Source organism: Pholcus phalangioides, unplaced genomic scaffold (genome assembly GCF_987345545.1).
Source record: "Pholcus phalangioides strain wild (caught in Gottingen) unplaced genomic scaffold, Ppha-v1.0 ptg000008l_1, whole genome shotgun sequence".
NCBI classification, from domain to species: Eukaryota; Metazoa; Arthropoda; class Arachnida; order Araneae; family Pholcidae; genus Pholcus; species Pholcus phalangioides.
The window spans coordinates 55,850,825-55,874,325 of record NW_028301601.1 but is presented as its reverse complement, the minus strand read 5'-3'; the positions used below and the strand labels follow the sequence as shown (position 1 = coordinate 55,874,325).

The window sequence follows — 23,501 nt, the reverse complement described above, 5'->3', positions numbered from 1 at the left end:
GCTCTCTACTTTTGAGCCTCCTATCGAGAGGGGGCCAACTGTCCCCTTACATCCATTATTGACGTATCGAAAAAATGATTTTGGGTCAGAGCCAATGTTATCTGCCAACCTAGATTCAACTTGCTTTTTACTATCCCTTATCGCTTTCTTCAACAGTCTTCTTTTATCAGTAAACAATGATAGGTCACCTCGTCCACTTTTATACTCTCTGAATGCTCTTTTCTTTTCAAGATAAAGGTTCCGCACGCTATCCGTGAACCATAGAGGGTGTGATGTACAAACACGCTTTTTTCGAACAAAGGGTATGACGTCGTGCAAAACAGAGGACAGCTTCGTACTAAATTCTTCCCATTGACTTACCACCCCTACTGATTCCAACCGGTCTTTGAAAACTTCCGCTAACCTTCTTCGCAAAACATCAAAGTTAGTTCTCCGAAAACAAGGAACCAATCTTTTGTTATCAACCTTACCCGAGGAAAAGTTACAGTGAAATCTGACGATACGATGATCACTGGAAGAAACTCTTCCCCCACCGAAACATGTTCCACTAGATCCTCAGAACTAGTAAGAACTAAATCCAAAATAGCAGTACCCCTAGTGGCTTCTGATACATGCTGATACAAAAAATTTTCGAGCACCAACTTAAGAAAGTCTCTTTCATACTGATTTCCAGATGAAAGGTTCTCCCAATCAATACCCGGGTAATTGAAATCCCCTAGTATGAGAACCCTCTTTCGCTTACACATGTAGGAAATTTCATCGTGCATTTTGGCGATGTAGTTTTGATCCCTATTCGGTGGATTGTAACAAACCCCAACAATAAGCTTATGACGTCTTTTGTTCTCAAGTTCAACCCATATGGTTTCAATATCACTTCTCTGTACGTTACACTCTCTAGCCTTCAAACATGATTTCACGTATATCAACACTCCACCCCCTTTCCTATCAGATCTATTTCTCAAAAAAATTTAAAACCCAAAACACCAAAACAAAAACTCTCAAAAATTAAAAACCATTATTAAAAATTTTGGAACTCTTTGATAAAAACTATTTAAAAATATATAATCTTTAGAAGATCCCATAACTTCCCTTTCACAACTTATACAGTAAAATCTCACCAGTCCCACAACCCCGAAACACGAGGACGGCGAGAGTTACCCAACATTTTCATAAATCGTATCTACTCTTATCAACAGTCCTGCTACAATATTTCAAAAATTCCACGTAATCTCTTTTCACTTCGGCATACCACCAGTTTTTCACCGTGCATCATTCTAATTACCAGGGATGAAAAGGCACGTTCATTGGCCTTCCGCACCTGATAATAGTCGCCGGGTCGTAATTCACAATTTCAGAGAGGTTTTTAACGCCTCGTACTGTGATTTCGCTAGTTTCTTAAATTGCTCGAAGAGCGAATTTTGGCCCAAATCCCTGCGTATATCTGCATTGCGCATGCACCAGCAAGTTTTCGATAAGTCTTATTTTCAAAGATCTGCAGCAGGCTCAGATTCCCCTTACGGGCATAAGCCCAATCAGGGGAGGCATACGTGATGGTCGGCCTAATTACACTATTATAGAGAATTAATTTATTTTTAAGTGACAATCTGCTCTGTGGAAAATATATCCTATATCCTAATTAATTTATTAATTTCGTGACGATCCCTACTATTCAAAATTCTTGTCGCATTGATCACCGGCCCATTCATTAACAGTACCAATTCTACCTGCAAAAATACTTAATTTTAACGTTCTAAGTCGGAATTTTCCGATCGGACATGGCTTCTGAGACGAGAACCTAGATTTCAACTCTCACTATTTTTCAGCCTGTCAGGGCCTTTTGTAAGCCGCTGTTATCGCCCTGAGGGCAGGACTCGGCACAAAATTCCTTGCATTCCGCCGCGTTAGATTTGGTATTCAACCCAAGTGGGAAACTCGGTCAGCGTGACTAGTGGCAGGGGCGTAGCCAGAAATTTCGTTCGGGGGGGGGGGGGGGACCAAAGTGACAGAACAATGGACTTGGCCCTCTTTTTCCCTTTTTTCGGTCATTTTCTCACATTTCGGGGGGGGGGACCAGACCCCCAAGTCCCCCCATCCCTCTCTCTACGCCCTTAAATAGTGGTTACATTTTCCTCTGAAGACGGCACCCATTGGTGTTGAAATACATTATGACTTTTTATTTTCGTGTATTTGCCGTATTCGTTGGCGTCTTCTTAATAAATACTTCTAGTTAGAAATAGTACTTTTCGTTTGCTCTTTGAATAACAAATAGCGCACGAGTCCTACTTTTTCCTGTTTGTGATTCGTTAATGAAGTTCTAAAACTACTTAATAGATGGCAGCAATAACCCTCATTGGCTTCAAATTGCTTTTGAACAATACTGACCATATGAAGTTCAAAGCTGGGCTACTTTTGAGGATGATTTTTTTTGGCTGGGAGTTTTTAAGGATCTGGCAACTCTGCCACGCACCGTCTTCGACCGAGAGTTGGTGAGGTCGAATTTAATCGCGAGTAGTTCACGTATTTTATTAATTTAAAGCGAAAAATGTTCGCCGCCTCAGTGAAAAGCTGTTTCACTCCGATATGGTTTGTAATGAAATTGATAAGAAATTTAAATATGAGATCATGTAATATTTATATTGTGGTTGTGATTTAGTGGGGAGTTCAATAGAGGACAAACAAACTGTGCATTATGAGAACAGTTTTGTAGATAATGATATACAGTAAAACTTCGCTACAACGATACCCGATATACCGATGAATCTCTCTACAACGACTTTCGAAGTCTTGTTTGATAATGCCTGTACTCTTGTATTAAACTGCTGCTTCTCGATGTAATGGTAATTACATCTACAACATTTCTTCCTTGGTCCTTAGGGTATCGTTATATCGAGGTTTCATTGTATAAGGAATTTTTATTTCAATTTTAGATCAACGTCAGTTGATGACGCTTTCAATTATGTTCTTCCAAATCCTCCAGTTTATGTGTTGTTGCAAATATCACTGAAAGAGTGGCCTAGAGCTTATGCAAGTGTATGAGTGACCCAGAGAGAGTGTGAGCATGAGTGTCCCACACTTTCATGCACCCATGTGGGAGCATGGGTGTGATCATTGGCGTACACAAAGGGCCCCCCCCCCTTCCTGAGCCAAGATTATAGTGTTATTTTGCAGGAAAAAACTTAAAGCCCTCCGAAAAATTTCTGTGTACGCCTATGTGTGTGATCAGAAGAGCACGCAAGCATGTGAGTGGCCAAAAGAGTATGTGAGCAGCACCTTCTATAGCAGAAAGACTGCGCAAACCTTTGGCGTCACGGAAGTCGTCATTTCACCTGTAGCCATTGGATATAGCAGTCTAATGTATGCAAGGTCTTTGAATATACTGCAAAAAAGGTAGAATTTGCATACATTAGACTGCTATATTCAATGGCTACAGGTGAAATGGACGACTTCAGTGACGTCAAAGCTTTGCGCGGACGCTTTCTGCTATAGAAGGTGTTGATGTTGAGTACCAAAAGAAGGACTTGGAAACACTGCCATATTTACAGGCGGGGAAGCCAAGCGGGCTGTAGCCCAGGGTAGAGAATTCGGGGAATGAGAGTGATCAAGAAAATTAATTTGAAATGATAGGAACGTGGCGAAATTCATGTAGCCCACAGATGGCAAAACTGTAAATATGCCTCTAGTTATGCTGATGTTCCTTTCTTCAAACAGTTCTGAGAACTAATAGAACCAGCGCTATTTATAGCTAGAGGTCGTCATCTAGCTGTAGACTGAAACATCCATTGCCTTTCTTGGAATATTACAGTGATACTTTTCATTTGGTCTCAGTTTCTAAAAGAGAATTTCTCGAAAATTATGGAAGTTAGTCCTAAAAAAATAATTCTATTGTCAAAAAACTTTGCGATATTTATGAATATTGGATACATAACAATTTGTTGTAAGTAGTATTTTTAACACTAATTTGGTATTGCAGTTACATTTTCTAATATTTGTTATAATGTGTATTCATAATCATCTTGGTTTTTTATTCTTCCTAGCACACAATATCGGGGTATGGCGACTCTAAAAGATAGTAAGTAGATGTTTCTTTCCCTTAAAGAGTAACATGAACATTTAAAAATTATCACTACTACTATTGACTGATATTGAACGATTGTTACTGACAAGCATGTTGCAAAGTAGCCTCATATTGCCGAGTACAAACACAAAAGCTTTCCCCTAACTGATTGATGGACCGTTTTTTTTCCTGGCAACAACAGTAGAGGGAGTGCTTGCATAGGGAAACATTTCGATAAGAATATTCACTATATATAATTTCTGCATAGATGAAAATACCTGTAGTGCCTAAACTGCAGTTTCCCAAACTTTTCTGTAACCTCCCTCTAAGAAGGAAATTTTAAAATTATCTCGGTTGGCGTAAGGTCCTCTGTTGCTTTCTTATATTTGTTTTCGTCCTCTTTGTGAGAAGATTCATTGTACAACTTTAGTCTTCTTAACCAATGTCTGCATTTGTAAGGCAACCACAGTTTTCTTCCCCAAGAGTTTAACAAGCATGTGGGCTATGATTATTATTATAGCAAAAATGTTGCCAAACTGCATGGATATTCTAAAATTAACAGCATTTGAGAGACATGAATCACCATAAAATTTACTGAGATTTCAACACTCCAGCAAACATTCCATCTGTGTAGAGATTGCCGCTCACACACACAAATTTTTATATTTCCTGCCAAGAGCATTCGCTTCTGCGCTTAGCAGGAGCTAATGAAATCGTCCCGAAACCGAAGAAAACTCCAGCTGCTAATGGGAAGATAAAAGCTAGTATGTGGAACGTAAACATTGTTTTTTAGTTATTTCTTATAGCCAAAACAGAAATTTTTAGATTTCGGTGATTGTAATTTTTGCAATGTGGGGTGTATGCAGGATTGACCTTTGATGGGGGCACAAAAGGCTTGTGGTAGCACAAAAATTTTCTTCGCAAGAAATTTTGTGTTACCACCTGTCAAAAAACATTTAAATTAACAGAATTTGGTTTATATAGCAAATGAAGGGTATTTCTCATTTTTGATCAGCTTGGTGGCACAAGTCCCCTGCGTACACCTCTGGTTGGCTACAGGTTACATTATGGAAAAAATCAGTCAACAATGGAATAAAGAAAGGGACAACCAACATTTATGCTGAAGTTCTGAAAAAATACATTTTGTAAATGGCGTAGCCTATTTGAATCAGACTTGGAATTATCGAAAACATGGGTAGATGTCAATTTAAACAGTGGTTTATTACATTAAATTGAATAGGAAACTCAACAGGAATTCCTAAAATTAGAATTAGCCAAGTTTGTATCACCCTCATGATACAATCCATTGTCCACAGGAGATATCACCCGCTTTGAGAAACACTAATGTAAACAGTATTGGTACAGTGTTGTTTCATAATTTGATGCTCAAGTTTTTTTTTTGGATTACTCAGGTATAGAATTACTGGATTTCTGTATACAGGAATATCGTCCAGAAATTGCATGTTTGGCGACATATTATTCTGGTCATCCACTGGAAGCTTCTACGAGCAATGACAAGTCAACTTGTTATAGCTCGTAGTAGCTTCCTGTGGATGACCAGCCTTAGTGTTAAATTTTGAGGTACCACTATCTCTTAAAATATAATCTTTGTAGTCATGTATATGACATAGTCAGAAGTTTTTGCTGCTCTGCCCTGCCCCCTTTCATAACCGGTAATAATTTCGTCTATTTTCCATCCGTTGCGAACTCTAGTTCGGATGAGGTTAAAGTCCGTGAAAAATATCCAGAAGATCACCCAAAGTATGAAGATGGTGTCAGCTGCGAAGTATGCCCGTGCAGAGCGAGAATTAAAGCAGGCTGTGCCTTTTGGAGAAGGAGCTACATGTGAGTTATACCTTGAAAAAAATATCTAGCAAAAGTCTTGTGAAATATTATCAATTTTATTTTTCTCGATTTCATATATAATTTTTATATTTGTAATTTATATAATTTTTTTTATTTTACTCAGATTATTTTGTAGCCTTTCATTTGTTAGTCAGTCAAATAATATCGCCAACATGTTATTTTTTTTCCCCCACTTCAAAAGTCTTGTGCATCTCTGATCTAGTACAGTAGAACCTTGTTTACCCGAACAACTCGGTCAACCGAACACCGTTTGAACCCAACTCATTTTCAGTTTACTATATTCAATGATGCTCAACAGTTCGTATTTTCTTGGAACTTGAAGAGCATCCTCGTATCTCCCAGCTTGATAGCTTTGTTTAATATTGTACAATAATTCACTTCCAAACAATTGTACATACCATACCTGTGAGCTGTACATGTAAGTAGATGAAAATCCGGGTACAGTTTATGTAGCTATAAACGATTGGCAAGCAAACTAACGTGTGAATAGGAGCAGCTTTAGAGCTGTCTTTTTTTCGTCTGATGAATTCATATTAAATTTAATTTATTCTTTTTTGTTATCAAATTGGTTTCGAAATTTATCTTCTGGACTATTCACTTTTCCGAATCCCATTCGGTCCCGATGTGTTCGGATAATCAAGGTTCTTCTGTAATTATTTTTTTGCTCCTATATCAATTGGCAAAAATTTTTTACTTAGAAATCTCATTTTTGCATCTTCGTACTGCACTTTCACCACAAATCTAGCAGTTGTATGTTAAAAAAAAACATGAATGAGGGAGTTGCAAAAGCTATTTATGCGTATATGTTTTTTATGTATGTTGATAGTAAAGTTTTTCTTGAAACTAGAGATATAAAAATTCTCGAGAATAATCTTTAGGAGAAATATTCTTATCGAGAGAGGAGAATATTCGAAAATATTCTGTGGAAGGAATACTATATTATAAATAACTTGAGAATATTCTTCTAAATTCTTGATGAGAATATTCTCCTGTTATTTATATAACAAAGTTATATATAATATCCTTGAGAGTATTCTCTTAAAGGACTACTTTCATAAATTACTGAGGAATATTCTTATCAAACATAACAAGAATTATTAAGTTGTTAATCAGTCTTTCCAGAAAATATTCTCGAGTATTCACCTCGATGAGAATAATCTTCAGTTATAGAAATCCCCCCTTGCAGAGAGTATTTGTAATGACATGTATTATAATAAATAATCTCTATAAATAACTTAAGAATAATTCTTATTTTCTATAATATTCTCTAGTAATTTATAATAGTCCTACAACGTCTCTCTTCCCGTCAAGAAGACAGTGAATATTGAAGTTTGTAGCCCACAATATTAAAGTTTGAAAGCAACAACATTAAACCAACATGGCTGAATTGCACAACATCCAAAGGCATATGGAAACTTGTGAAAAAAGTGATACAGAATTCAAGTGTGTACATTGAAGAAAACAATGGTTCTGTATCTTGGAATGAAGGCGGTTATATAAGAATAGCTTCCTTTGTCAATCACCTTTGGTTTACAAGATATACGGAAGACTGGATGTTGTGAAGATATTTGTTATTTGAGATGTTAATTTTTTAAGGAAGGAAAAAACTCATCTCTGCCTCTACCGGGAGTCGAACCCGGGTCCCTCGATTGCCGGACGAGTGCTCTGACCACTAAGCTACAGAGGAGATAGAGATTTTCCTTCGCTAGAGCGTACTCGTCCGGCAATCGAGGGACCCGGGTTCGACTCCCGGTAGAGGCAGAGATGAGTTTTTTCCTTCCTTAAAAAATTAACATCTCAAATAATAAATATCTTCACAACATCCAGTCTTCCGTATATCTTGTATTAACAAGTGGAGAGCGACATTCATGTCATACCTTTGGTTTAATTTTTTTGTTTCGAACTTTTTCTGAAAATTTATCTAATTTTTAAAATATTTGTTTAAGGTTTTAATCTCAAGGTTTCTAAAATATTCATTACCAAACTTTTAAAACCCTCTCGTCAGGACCATGAGAATATTCACGAACTAAAAGTTGTCATTTGGGGGTAATTATGTCAAAAATTGCTTTGTTTTAAATGTTTTAGGCAATGAAAATTAATTTTATAATAAAAACGAAATTAGTGAAAAAAATTCATTATTTAAAAGAAAAATGAATATTCTCGATTATTCTCGAAGTTTCACATTATGAGACTATTCTGGTTCTCCGAGAATATTCTCACATCTATACTCAAAACTCTCCGGTATTGGGTCGGTGTGACCCTGCATGCTCATGTAAGTAAAGCTGAGTGTATAGTGTAATGAAGAGGTACACAATACAATAATTGCGACTGGGAAGAAAAATTATATGAGGGTGGAAAAAGAGTGGTCACCTCCTTTGACTATGTGTCAGCACATAGTCAAAGGAATAGGAGGAGGAGAATAGAGAAAGTGGCTGGATCGGTTCTGAAATGTAAAGGCAGGATGATGATGATGATGATGATCCCTCAGCAGAAGTAGGAAAGAAACAAAAAAAGGGGAGAAACAGACCAATCAGTAGTGACTTTTTGATAAGACAAACAGTTTTGTTCGAGTCAGGCACCTCTTTGAGTGGCCTCTTTCTCTCCTTCACCTTGCTTCTTGAGTTTGTTCGGTGTAGAATAAAACAATTTAATTGTTTTTGTCGCTAGTCTCTCTCTCTCTATTATATACTCCAATACCTCTTGGTCACACTATGTGAACAGCCAAAGAATGAACCAAAGGCTTCTCGACTTTAACAAAATTATCATGTTCTATGTGAATACCAAAGCTTTTTTTCATTATCTTTCTTAATAATGGCGATACGATCTGTATGATATGCATAGAAAGACAAGGGTGGGGGTCACACTGATGCTCCCATATATTTTAGAACACATTCACAGTACAATACTACCAAAATTGTCACAACTGATTTTGTAAGATAAAATTATTCTGATAGTCTCTTTGTGCATCTAAGATGGTATTACACACAATAAAAGTTTGATAAAAGTTCTTTTATAAAACAGAAAAATTCAACTCATTGGTTACATTCGAGCAAATAAGCTTTTACATTTTCATAATTTATACTTTTATAGTGTAATACCAGCCTAATATGATGCAATTCCCATTCGTGAGACTTTTTTAAACCTTCATTCTTATGTGTCTGCTTATGTTTTTGTCATTTTATCTGATAAATTGTTTGTTCTGAAAAGTAGAAATATCTATGTGCTTATGATTGCTGTAGAAATGATAGATTCTCTGTGAAGAGAGTTTTATTTTCATTTGTGTTAACATTGATGATGGATGTGTGAATCAGAATGAAATTATACGTCCAACGCTGCCTCGACTGATGCAGAATAAAATTCTGCTGGAAACAAACTCAAACCACCTTGAGGTCACAAAGACAACCTAGAACTATACTAAGTCTATTCTGTCTTTAAAAATGTTATACAATGTTTATAAACATTAAAATGTTCAAAATTTGGCGAAAGCTGCAGACCGCTACTATGAGAGACTTATTAGGTTTAGTCCCCCGATCCATCTTTCTAATGCTAACTGGAGTGATTTCTTACATTGTCAACAGTCAATATAGTATGGATCATGTACAGTTAAGAAGTAAAAAATAAATATGTCCGTCAGAAATGCAGTTTGCATGATAATTCTTAATAAATCATAGTGAAATTTTTTTTCCTATTTCTATAGCTTTTTATGAGAAGGCGGAAGTCAAAGGTGACGAAACTAAGCCAGAGACACTAATCATCGCTATGACCTCTGATCGAGGGCTTTGTGGTGCAGTTCATACCAATGTTTCAAAGAAAATCCGTGCAATACTTGGCGGTGTTGCTGATAACTCCAACATGAAGGTGATTTGCATTGGTGATAAATCAAGGGCCATGCTGCAGAGGTCAATATATTTTTTTAAGATGAAATTCAAATTCGTTGCGTAACCATATAATTAAGTTTGATTATTTTAAAATGAAAAATACTGGTAACGTTTGTTGTAACTGCTTCTTATCATTGCAATTACACATGGTCATTATGATGAGTGTCAACTGTATTCAAACAGTGCGTTTGTGTTATATCTGTGCATAATTACTAATGAATTTTTGACTCCGTCACATTGTAAAGAAATTCTGCTTGCTGTGTTAAATTTCCATGGTAATCATGTCCCCACGTCCTGGAGTAGGGCCCAGAGCCTGGTATTTTTGGTGGGTCCCTAAAATAGACTTTTCATGGGCCCTTTTATAGTGAATTTATAGTTTTAAAAACAAAGTTATAATAATTCTCCTTTGCCCTAGGGTTAGATCCCTGTCAGCCCTGCCCTTGAGGGGCTGATGGTAATCACCCGAGATACAGAAAGCAAATTCAAAAGTTCCAGAAGTTTCTTTCAAATTAAGAAATAGTAAGTTCACACGAGTAATATCCATTTGTGAACATTGTTTTTCTGAAAGTAGTTACCCTGTGCAACTATGAATTTTGGTATGCATTCATATACAGAGATGGGAGTAAGTGTTTTGCGGTCCTCTAAAGTAACCACGATCACCTTGGTGCAAGCCAGGTTTACATTAACACGCAAGAATGAATATCAAACTTCTATTTCATGGTAACAAAAGAAAACATTTGAGAATAAATTATAATGTCGGCTTCCCTGCGGAAAAATTGCAAGTGTGCCCTTAGGCACTCACTTAAAGGTTGGGAGCGGGGACTATTAGGGTTAGAGCACCATTTATCTTCCCATGGCCGCGCAACTAGATATTCTTTCAGCAGGGCAAGCATGTATTATGATTCCTTGATGTAATTTTGAATAATTCTAATAGTTTAGCACTCTCTTTCCAGACCAGCGTTCAGGCACAATATACACCTGCATTTTTCTCTTAGTTTTAGGGGGAAAGGGTTCTGTGAAAACATTAGGCCAGAGGGTTTTAAAGATTAAATTTTAGAGCTCTTGGACATAATTTTAAGATATTTGATTTAAGAACTTTAAAGTCAAAATGTAATCAAAGTATTTTATCCCATTTTGTGGCCCTAAAATTCAGTGGCCTGGTGCAACCGCATCCTTTCCACCTGCCTAAATCCAACCCTGTTCATGTAAAGATGTAAATAAAATGAAATATGCGATAACAGGGTTTTTTGCCATTACCCACCACGTCTGTTGCATTTGCTTTTAGGAATGTTGTTTCCTTCAGTAATGTATTAATTCTATATAGCCAGCTTAATCAAGCAGATTCTTTATTTTGGAGTAATAAGTCACATTGGAAAAAACTGTATACACTCAGTGGCCAAAAAATTAGAAACATCCCTCACTCAAAATTCAACTCGTCCATACAGCATATGCGCTGACATAATAAACCAGATTTGTTGATAAAAAAAACTTTCTCCTGGTCAGAAGCACCAGTTCAAACATTTCAATTTGTGAGGAAAACAAGAGATTTGAGTGACTGACTTTGCACATGGCATGATTATGGGTGCCAGAAAGAGGGGGTGGGTCGGTTCCAGTATCTCTGAAGTCGCCAATCTTCTTGGTTTTTCTCGTACAACAGTATCGTGAGTTTTTTGTGTACAGTTTGTGTGTAGTTCATGTGTTGTGTTGTTTTTCGTTATGTTGTATGTAGTTTATTCATACAAATAAACCTTTATTCTCTCTCAAAAAAAAAAAAAAGTTTTTTTTGGCAGCTAAGCCAAAAAACTTCGAACGGAAAGCGTAAAGAAATCACTTGTGAACAAAAGAGATGCCAGGTGACTGATATGCATTGTGTGCACAGGGATGGAAAATCTGCTACAAGCTGCTGCAATTTCTGACATCTATATTTTGCTACAATTTCTGGCCGTTTGCTACATTTTGCTACAATTTCTGGTCGTTTGCTGCATTTTGCTACAAAAACAACATTCTTCAATTGTGGGTCATCTTGCGCCAAAAACAATTTTTCCTTATGGAACTTCGAAGTTGTATCACAATAGAAGCTGACTTTTCAATAACATCATTTGTCCTCCCCGCAATTTGATTTCTTGGGGCCACAAATAGAATTAGCTTGAGCGTCCCCCCCCCCCCCCGGCTTCCGACAATACATAAAATAGGGTCAAACTGCAAATTGCTGCTCCTCCACAGTACAATGAAAAAAACCTTCAATCACTGTTTCCAGCTATTTTGTTACGAGAAAAAAAATTGATTCCTTTGATTTATGCTCTCCTCATGTTAATTATTTTTCATTGCTTCGATTTTAGCTAAATGGATGTATTTGACAAAACATTTGTATCCTTCAACAGCATGGTAAAGTTTGCAAAAGAATGTATTATTGCACTGGAAAAACAGCAATGACTGATCTGTCTTCACCACCAGGAGTTGTGACCTAAAAGCTGTCGGTAACTTCAGGGCGTTTATGATCATGTAAAAGTAATGAAATGAGAAAAGGGTCATGCAATACGCGAAAAATAGGAAGTGAAAACAGATGTACTTCTCGGATTGAATTTTTTGTGAAAATGGAATCATTCTATTACATTTCTAATAGTTTAATCATTATTCTATAGTTTGATTTCTATAGTTTAAGTTAAAAATAATTTAAGTCTAAAAAAATGGTTTTTAATCAAATTCAATTCATTCTCTCTTAAATTTCTTAGAAATGCTAATAAATATTCTAAGAATGACCCAGCATACTTCTAATTAGAGAAATTATCCGAACAATGTGTATAACTGAGATACATCATTCATATTGCAAGGGATTTATAGTTATTAAAATTTTAAAAAACTTTTTATACCGACATCCTGTACTCAAAACCCAATTAGAAAGTTGCTGCACTGTCTCTCTTGAAGCCAAAAAAATCCATGTCTCTAAGTACACTATTCGCTGAAAGGTTTGATTTGAAAATCAGAGAAAAGTTGGGAAAGAACAGCATAAACAAGGGAGAGAAGTGGTGTCTGTTAGTTCTTTCCCCAACCTCTCTCTGATTTCTGTATTCAAATAGCTCAGCAAATATTGCCCTTGGAAACGTGTTGTTATTATTATTTTTTTTTTTGCTGGCATCAGGAGAGACAAGAAAACAACTTCTAATTATTTTACCACCCCCCTGGGTGGGTGATGGAATGGTCCAGTGGGGCAATAGAAGCTACGGACATAACATAGGATCCAATGGATTCACTTGAGTTGGGGGGGGGGGGGGAAGAGAGATGAGAGGAAAACAATTTCTGATGAAAGGGGCGATGGAACAAGAAGTTTGGGAAAGTATGCTGTATATAATTAGCTGTATACATTAGTTTTTATTTTAAAAGCTCCAGAATGCTTTTTGAATGCACTGGTGTATGTTATTGCTTTTTCGCCATGTTTTTATTTATTGATTGTTTTTCCCCCTGTTTCAATCTGGATCGGTATCACTTGATTTTGTTTTTGACAATTGCTTATTCTTATTTTATGAAATTTAAATTCCAGGCAATTCGCCAAGAACATAATGATCGTTTTCTCAGATTTTGGTAAGAAGCCTCCAACTTTTGATGATGCCACAAGAGTCGCAGATTATATTATGACTTGTGGATTTGCTTTCGAAAAGGGGATGCTCATATTCAATAAATTCAAGTATGTTATGAAATCGCTTTTTTCTTAATAAAACTTAAAATTTGTTTTTAATGGGGTTTTATTGCGAGTTCTTTTCATGGACTTTTGCTTTCCTTTTAAAATATTGCAATTAATTATTTGTTGCCATGAAGGTATTTACCGTTATTTCTTACCCAAATCAAATTTTGCCTCATAGAAAAGCTTAGTGTGATTTTTGGTATATACTCTGATCTTCATATTGCGATGGAACCTCCCATAACCGGCATTCCCATTAGTGGACAACACCCGTTAACACACTTTTTTCAATTTCATTCAATAAGCTTCAATATGTTTTGCTACCTATCAACCGACACTCCCCATTGAGAGACAAAATTTTCAGTCCCATAGGTGTCTGTTATCGAGAGTAATTTTTGAAGCATATGCATTCAAAAATTGGAAATTTTCAGAATAGATATAATCCCTTCTTGTTACATGTACGGTGCCTTTATTTAGTGAAATAATACTAATCATGATTAGTTAACTATCTCTTCAGGATGGAAATGAACATATATAATACGGGTATAGGGTGTCTGCCTTCATGGAAAAGCCGTGAAATGAGGAAAAAGGTCATGGAAGTCAAGAAAAGTCACAAATTAAGAATGGACGTCACAGATTTTTCATGACTCGATTTTCGGATTTCCCTGGCAAGCTCTTGCTCTCAATTGTATCCCCAAAAATCATTGCCCTTTATGTGGCCTCTTATTACGAAACAGGGCCAATGGATACCCAAGATCATACAGTGTGAGTTAGCTGAAGATAATTTTATCCGGTTTTCCAACTTTGAAGTGCAGATGGGAGTTGGTTTTTGGTTTAAAAGCTGTGTATTAAAAAAGTCACCATAGGGAGCAGCAGAAACAACTAGGGTTTCATCATTGTGCTAAACCGTGATGAAGTGTTACATTTTGCAAATAAAAGCTATTTTCCTCCTAACAATGAGTATTAGTTTGCCACAACCCTTCGAAGTAACAAGTGTCAAATCGCCAATGATGTCACCAAATAATACACAATATGAAAATAATAATATGATGTATACAAACAACCAAGTGCTGAATTGCCAAATACCTTGTCAATTTTCCTTACTTTTCTCCCCTTTTCTTTAACAATTTCTTTTTGAGTGGCCAAATCACAAAAAGCTTGCAAGATTTCTGCAGAAATTCTCAGCCACAAAACTTGGGGGGGGGGGATCATAATCATCAGTTTCTCTCTCTCATTTCATTAAAATTTCCACAGAGGAGTATAGATGAAGTGCATGTGTGGTGTAGTAGTTTCTAACTTTGGATTTGGAATATAAATGGCAGCACCTCCCGAGCACATGATACTGATGTGTCAAAGACCATTAAGAGGTTTTTATGGTTTCAAAATCGACTCGCTCCTTGTTTGACAATTTTATGTTCCTAGAAATGCATGTGTAGTTTTTTTTACAAGGATAGTGCAGGGGTGGGAACTCTGGGCCAATTGCGGCGCACTGCGCCAAAACTAATATCTTGCGCAATCCTGCTCCAATAGCGTATTTTCGTATTTTTCTGCGCCAAATAGCGAATTTTGCTTCAGTATGCCCGGAATTTCAGAAAGGAGGCCAAAAAATTTTTTCGTTCCGAGAAGAGCGTGTTTTATTCCACTATCCTTCAACTATCGACCCCTCATCTGGCTTTCCATCGCGAAACTACGATATTGTCCGTGATCGTGGAACTGAAGATGGTTTGCAATGTTTTTCAGCTTTAAAGTGCAAATGCAAGTGTTTCCGTTTAAAAAACAAGTCGCCTCTGGAAGCAGCAGAAATTACTGTATTCGATCGTCATTGTGTTAAATCCCGATGTTTCGTGAAAAAAATTTCATTCCGGGAGTAAAAAGCGCATGTCCGCCGAATTACGAATGTTAGTTTAGAAACTTTGCCGAATAACGAGCGTTAAATCGTCAATATCGCCAAATAACGAGTGTCAGATCGCCAATCTCGCCAAATAACGAATGTCAGATCGCCAATCTCGCCAAATAACGAGTGTCAGATCGCCAATCTCTCAAGATAATGAGTGCTGAATCGCCAGACATCGTGTTGATTCTTCCGAAATTCTCTCCCATTTTGCAACAATTTCTTTCCAAGTATAAAAAAATTTTAGCTCATTTGAAGTGCTGCTGTTCTTGGCAGCAATTAGTGCCCTCAGTAAGCAGAAATCATCTTAAATAGATGCAAAAAATTTTATGACAGCCACTCTTTCAAACAAGGTGTCAAAAGCCTAAAACACCAAAAACAAAAATCAAGTTGACTAAAAGATGTTTGATAACAAAAGACAGTGCAGTTTTATTTTGAAAATGGTAGAGGGTTAACGAAAATATTCTTACTAATTTCTCTGCTCCGAATCCTGAATTTTGCTGCTCCAAAGCTGCTCCGAAATGGACTTGGTCACGTCCCACCCCTGATAGTGGCAGCAAATGTCCAACTTTTTTTATAAAATACTTCATTAACTGTAACATAGTTGTCGTCATTCATACATAGCAACTTGTTCGTTGTTTTCGGGCACAATAGTTCAGTGGGCCGCTTTCGGTTTCACTGCTGTTATGAAAGTGTTCAGCAAAGGTAATTTAGTCAGACTAGGAAAAGCCGCCAAATTCTCCTTTGACTATGCCGTAAATATCTCACCAAAAAATTTAGTTTCCAACTCTTTTTGTTAGTTTACTGATATATATCTATATATTTTGATGCTTAAAATAATATAATCAGCGAATCATGCAACAATGGGTTTTACGTGAGGACTTTTTTTTTGTATGGTATGGAATGATCTTTTCTCTTTTACATTTTTTCAGATCAGTAGTATCATACAACACGACCGAGATACCAGTGTACAGCGAGGCTGCTGTAACAAACGCTGAAAAGATAAGCTTGTATGATAGCTTGGATGCTGATGTCATCAAATCGTACCAGGAATATTCTCTGGCCAGCATGATCTTCTATGCTATGAAGGAAAACGCTTGTAGTGAGCAGAGCTCCAGGATGACTGCCATGGACAGTGCAAGCAAGAACGCAGGTAATGAAATTGTTCCTGTCGCAACTTTGTTTTTTGCATCCCCAGATTGGTAAATGCATCTAACTGATGCAAAATCTGCAGAAAACAAAAGGAATTCGCCAGAAATCTGGTGGTTGTTTTTTTTTTCTCAACTGATCATTTATTTATAATAACTTAAAAATTTCTCTGCTTCATGACATACACAAAAATTGTATTGTTTACACATTATGATCACTCTAATCTTAACTAAATTCAATAGATCTTGCAATAAAATAAATTTTTAGCACTCTCGCTGAGACACTGGAGGACTAGTCCATCAAGACATCTTGTTTTCCAACAGATGTTGAAAACACATCTCAGTCCATGAGAAAGTCCTAGGTTATAAACAGGATATTTTTCAGAAGGAAATTCCCAGAGCACGTCATCACAAAGAACCATGAAGAGGCAAAAGTTTGGTGACCTATCCGTTGTCAGAAATGGATGTGAAGGAATTAGCAGTGGTAGAACACCAAGACCACATGATCAGCTGGCATGTCGCAAAGACAGGATCGCAAGAAACAGTAGTCTCTCAACATTCATAGAATCCTCAATACTTCAGATGATATCATTTCAACAATCTTAGAGCTCAGATCGATTCGTTAAGGCTTTCACACCTACCGGGAACAACTAGAACCTGGAGTGGATTAGTTTTGATAACTTTCTTAGCCAAAGGCAAAATTTACAAAATAAAAATGGGAATCAGTCACGTGTTGAAAGACAAAGGTTAGCTTGGTGAGTTACACGACCCAGCCCCAAGGCTATATGACAAAGTTTGTAGATCGTACGATGCCACAGCAATCCAGCCCAGCAGAGGAGGCGGGGACAAGGATGCTATGGTATCTTTATTCGTGAATTTGAGTAGGATCAAATTCCACTGTGCTCCCCACACGGTACCGGTCGAATGTGTCTAAATAGCCCGGCCAACGTGTGATCGCTGGGTTGAGCGAATTTACACTAGGGACAAAAGGGTTACACAATGTTACAGATCCCTAATTTGTTAGTGGCACAAAATGCTGGGTTAGTGTACAGTTAAAAAGAATAAAGACGTGTACATTATGTACAACTTTGACAGTCCATCTTGCTCAATGTCTGTCCTTTACTCATCATATTGCTTGCCCTCAATCTCCTCTGTTTTCCATAGGAGTAATTCCAGAGACTGCAGTGTCTATGTCCTGTGGGTAGCTTGGTGCACGTGGCCATGTTGTGCGCGTGGCAGTTGCTACATTTGACTGCAGCTTTGCACTCCTTCTGCACTCCTTTGCACTGTAGGCTCTGCACAACTCCTTGTTGTTGCACCGCTTGGCCTGATGTTCGTATCTCCAGCACCGGAAGCACTGAAGAGGTTGGACATTGTCGCTGATGGCATATTGATGCTAACCGATGTCCACTGTTCCTCTTGAGATGAGGCTCTTATATGTTCCTGCATCTGCTTTTAAAATCCAGCTTTGTCCTCTTCTGGCATGTGAAGTGAACTTTGTCATCACTTTAATCCTGCTTGGATCCACTTCTATGTAAGTGTGATGGTTAAAGACGTCGATAAATGTGTATTTACTCTTGCTGAGTGAGGCTTTTATTCACAGTCAAAACAAGGATAATGTCGGCCCCAAAGGAGCTACCACGCCATCCCATCTCACAAAAATTATGTCACTACTGACATTTTATCAATTTGCATATTAATTCAAGATCAAAATCGAATTTTTTCACAAATTCTGAAATGGCAACATAATTGGCCATAATTACTGCGGCCAACCACAGACAATCGGTTAACAAAGGCAAATATTTTCACTTAACATTTAAACAACATATTTTTGAAATTGAAGTTTTTTGTGCTAGGTCTATTGCGTTCAGCTCCGGACTGGACTGAAACCAGTTTGGAGGGGAGAGGCTCATCATGGCACGAGCAATTTTGGTGGCGAATTGTGCTTCATGCTTAAATGAACAAGATTGATTGGGTGATGGTACATCAAAGATATTGGCTCATTTGTGCACACTTTACTGAGCCATTCCTCCAAGCTAGTTTCTGTTCAGTCCGTCGTAGCACAGCCCAATTGGCCCGGACCTGGTTTTTCTACATACATTAATACAAGTTTACATGATTTATCAATTTTAGTTGTGTTTAGTTTCAGTATGCAAATAGGAAACGAAAAACTATTAAGTGATTTATTTAATGTGTGTATTGTTTTAAAAATATGCAGTGTCAACAGGTGCTAACATCTGTCCTTGAATATCCTTAAACTTAGGTGAGATGATTGACAAGTTGACGCTCACTTTCAATAGAACGAGACAAGCTGTCATCACCAAGGAGCTGATCGAAATTATATCTGGTGCTGCTGCCCTTTAGTGGATGCAAATAGGGATAATCTATAAAGCTGAGATATTTCATCAGTGCTCAGTTTAACATTGTTACTGCCATTTCTAGAACTTGATGCAATTCAGCAGTTGAATATGTACCCTATGGGGGAGAAAAAAAATAAAAACAAAAGCACTGATAGAAACGCGGGTAAACAAAAAAAAATTGTAGAGTTTATCAAATTTTTCTTCTGACTGGTAAAATTTAGGCGTAAAATAAAGTTTCTTGAAATTTTTTTTCAATATTCTGTTTATATTTTCGTGTTTGCTTGTAATTTTTGTGCGCAAATTTCACCAAAGTACAATGGCTGTTTTGAAAGTACAGTAATGATGTATACGAGCAGAGGTGAATTTATGGTTTCGCCACTTGGAAAGGCTGTAGAATGAAACTGCCCCTAGTTGAACCAATAGGAAAGTCTGGCGAGTCAAGAGGCTGTCCAGTGATCTGGGTCGCCAAAGTGCATGGGTTTTCTCGTGTGAGCACATCTTTGTTTCCCCTCGCCCGAGTGTGCAGGATCCCTATTTAAAATGATCAGCAAATCATAGGCTTTAATTCATTCATTTTTTTAAAATATTTATTCAATATATTTTTTATTTATTTTAATTTTTGAAATACTTTACTTTGTTGGCGATTTGATTCTGTGTTTTTAATACAAGTCGGGAAAAAAGAGGCATGAAAGGCCTCTGGTGCAAAATTCTTCCCACATCAGAAAACACCGGTTCTTGTAATACTCCCTACAACACAGGAAAACACTTTTGCTCTCATTAGTAGAAAAATTGGGTGACTGGGGGCAATTCCTCTATTATTTTTACAGCACAACAGGAAAGGAATTGTCTCCCCCCCCCCCCACAAAAAAGAAAATCTTCAGGGGTAAAGGAAAAAGTTCAGGAGAGAGTGTGTGTGTATTTTTATCTGACCAAAATCGCTATGTACTTTACGTATATAGGTGCACTGTCCATTGATTCTTTTCTTTTCGAAAAATAACGGTAATATTATATACACTCAAATCTCTAATTTTTTCTTCATGTATGGGTTTTTTTAAATGCATATCTTAGATATATTTCTAGTAATATATATCTCGCCATAGTGGTGGTCGGCTGAAGTTGGTTTCCTGTGGTTCCCAACTTCGAGGCGCAAATGCGAGCCGATCTCCCCATTAAAAAGTCTCGCCACAGAGAGCAACAGGCCTACAACGATTAATTATTCAATCATTACACTTCACTCGTATTTAGAAAAACTGGTAGCAGATGGCAGCACTACACATAACAAGCATTACACAGAAACAAACTTTATGTCAGGTTTCACTACACGTACACACACATTCCCACATGTACCAATTCGTTAGAGGTTCCGCAGGGGAATATGAACGAGGTACATGTGTGGTTTAGTAGTAGTAGTAATGTATATCTAACGTGTTTGGCGCCCAGTGTAATTGCACCAGTCACACTGCCCTAAGACAGCCCCTGCCCTCAGCTATTCTTGTAAATCTGTGACTGGCATCAACAATTCATTAGCAGAATAAATATCTAGTCCAGGAGCTTTGCTTCTCCATGTATATTTTTTAGATCATTTAGGACATCAACACTTCATGGGCGGAGATATTCCCCCCCCCCCCAGTGTCAAAGGTGAGTCGACTGATCTAATGTATAATTTGTATATATGAATCAAAATTGTTGCCCCCCCCCCCCCCCAGACTGTCAAGTCTATCTCTGCCGTTATGCTCAACATCTTCCGCTTGAATATCATTGCGCATTTTATTACCTCATGCAACACTTACATTGAATATAATTTTCTCTATTAAAAACCGATTTGAAAAAAGTCATTGAAAGCACTACATATGCCTACATTGCTCTCTACCCTAGACCTTCCTATCGAGAGAGGGGCCAACTGTCCCCTTACATTTGTTATTGACATATCTGAAAACAATTTTGGGGCAGAGCCAAAGTTATCTGCCAACCCAGACTGAACTTTTTTTAACCATCCCTTCGCTTTCTTCAATGCCCTCCTTTTATCAGTAAAGAATGACGAGTCACCTCGTCCACTTTCATACTCTCTGAACGATCTTTTCTTTTTAAGATAAAGGTTATGCACGCTATCCGTGAACCATAGGGGCGCGATGTACAAACACAAGCTTTTTTTTTAACAAAGGGTATACTGTCATGTAAAACAGGAAGCTCCGTACTGAATTCTTCCCATTGACTTACCACCTCGGCTGATTCCAACCAGTCTTTGAAAACTTCTGCTAATCTTTCTCTTAAAACATCAGTTCTTCGAAAACAAGGAACCAGTCTTTCGTTATCAACCTTACCCGAAGAAAAGTTAGAAAAAACTAACGACACGATGATCACACTGGAAGGAAAACTCGTACCCGACCGAAACATGTTCAACCAGATTCTCGGAACTAGTGAGAACTGAATCCAAAATAGCAGTACCCCTAGTGGCTTATGATACAAAAAAAATTATCGAGCATGAACTCTTAAAAACGTCTCTCCATATTGATCTCTAGCTGAAAGGTTCTCCCAATCGATACCTGGGTCACTGAAATACGGTAATATTACCGTATTTCACCCTTTTATGCTTGCACATGTAGGAAATTTCATCATGAAGTTTGGCAATGTAGCTTGAATCCTTATTCGGTGGATTGTAAGAAACCCCTACAATAAGTTTATGACGCCTTTTGTTTTCAAGCTCATCCATATAGTTTCGTTATCACTTCTCTGTACGTTACACTCTCTAGCCTTCAAACATGAGTTCACGTATATCAAGACTTCATTCCCCCTTTCCTATCCGATCAGCTTAAAACGTATCGTATCCTGAGATGTGTAAGAAAGATTCTGTAATGGATATGAGATCCCGGCTTTCCACAGCGGTCATTGGTGTACGCAAGGGGGTGGGGGGGGCCAAGATTATAGTGTTATTTTGCAGGGAAAAAAATCCCCCTTGAGAAAATTCTGCTTACGCCTATGACAGCGATCATAGTTTCTAAAAAATCTTTCTTATTACCTAAGCTTTTCTTATTACTAAGCACATATTTCAATTTGCCCTGTGATTTAGTGTCAATCGAGAAGCCATCCAAGTCAGAAGTGGGTAATTTCCCGTCTATACTGTTATTATTAACAATAACCCGCATTCTCGTCTACGTGGTCTGGGAGTAAATAAAGCCTATCGTAAACCTCCCCCTATTCAGATGAATCCCATCCCAACGAAACCAACTATTAGCTAACTATATATACATATATTTATTCACCAACACTAAAACAATAAGGCCCAAATAAAAAAAATTGCCGAGAACACGCGGAAAACACTTATCTCAGAATACCAACAATGGCAGACCTAAAATCTCGGTGACAAAATCAAGTTAAAAAAAACACACACACAATTAAACACTCAATCTAGAAAAATAAAGAGAACGCTGCAGAGAGAAAGAGAGAGTGTTTGTGACCATAAAAACATGATAAATAAAACTCGTGAGAACGAAGAAATATACAAAAAAACACAAAAATGGCGCACCGACGCCACAGATAATATTTCGGTAATCCCTCGGCAACGATTTCGTGGTAAAACTACGGCTGTCGGTCGGTGAGCGGTGAAACCCTTTCGGTTAACGGATGTTCCGGTTGATCGGTATTCGGATAATCGATTCTCCACTGTGGTTAGGCATCTTGCAGCCTTGAGTAAATACTAGTTAGGCGGGTCAAATTGAAAGCCAGTAAGGCAGGGTGCATACACACGGTCTTGATGCATTTCTGAGAGTACGCAAGCTTCCGGGGCACTTCTAAGAGCACGTAGTCGTCCAGGGGTGGCTGTTGGGCCGTCGCTCTGAGGTTAAGGTGCGAAATCCGAGTTGAAAGGGGCGAAAAAAGCTTTGTCGTCGAGAAAAAAAATGTGTTCAGGGGAGCACCAACAATAGGCCCGCACAGGTAGAATATTTTTTTTCAGCCACCTCCTACTCATTCCTCCGTTTGCAGGAATACCCCCTCCTCCCCCGAGTACACACTCCTTACACCAGAAGCACCCACCAGGAATAAAACATTAGGATAGTATCCTACTGAACTGCGTACGTAGGACTGCGGGGAGGGGGGCTGTGAGTCCAGGGTCAGACTTATGTGGGAGCAAAGAGTGCGGCCGCACCGGGTAGCTGAATTTCAGGGAACCAAACGGGATAAAAATACTGTAATTTGACTAAACTGAACTTGCAATTTATTTGCTGGGCAGAGGGCACTATTGTCTAAATTTATTGTTGAATGACATTTTTTTATTACCATGAAAAGTCTGACAGTCATTCTCGGGTGCCAATATGGAAACACTGGTGTGAGCCAAGGTGCCCAGGGACACTCGGGGGGGGGGGGGGTTTGAAGGGCCGAAAAACTGTTTTTGTACCGGGGCACAAAATGCTCAGGCTCGTCGTTAGGTGCATTGTATTGTATATTTATCTACTGGAGGACCCCGTTCCCCCCCCCCCCATAAAATTTATTGGGGGAGTGTCAAATAGTCCCAGTCCCTAGGTTCCGGTGCCTATGCCTTATACCGAGGGTGCTCAACTGGATCGTAGTGAGTCTTCTCGGAGTCTTCATCAGACTTTTCCTTGAAAAAATTATGCAAAACAAATGTAAGC

At 37.9% G+C, this 23,501-nt stretch overlaps 1 protein-coding gene across 1 annotated transcript; it reads left to right on the top strand.

The window, feature by feature from the left end:
- The first annotated feature begins 2,447 nt into the window (after positions 1 to 2,447).
- Positions 2,448 to 19,128, top strand: ATPsyngamma (ATP synthase, gamma subunit). Its single transcript, XM_089234993.1, has 7 exons — positions 2,448 to 2,583; positions 4,035 to 4,069; positions 5,768 to 5,899; positions 9,618 to 9,819; positions 13,337 to 13,480; positions 16,298 to 16,518; positions 18,777 to 19,128. Exons 1-7 carry the CDS (start codon positions 2,543 to 2,545, stop codon positions 18,875 to 18,877), a joined length of 876 nt encoding a protein of 291 aa, XP_089091119.1. The 5' UTR covers positions 2,448 to 2,542; the 3' UTR covers positions 18,878 to 19,128.
- The last annotated feature ends 4,373 nt before the right edge of the window (positions 19,129 to 23,501 follow it).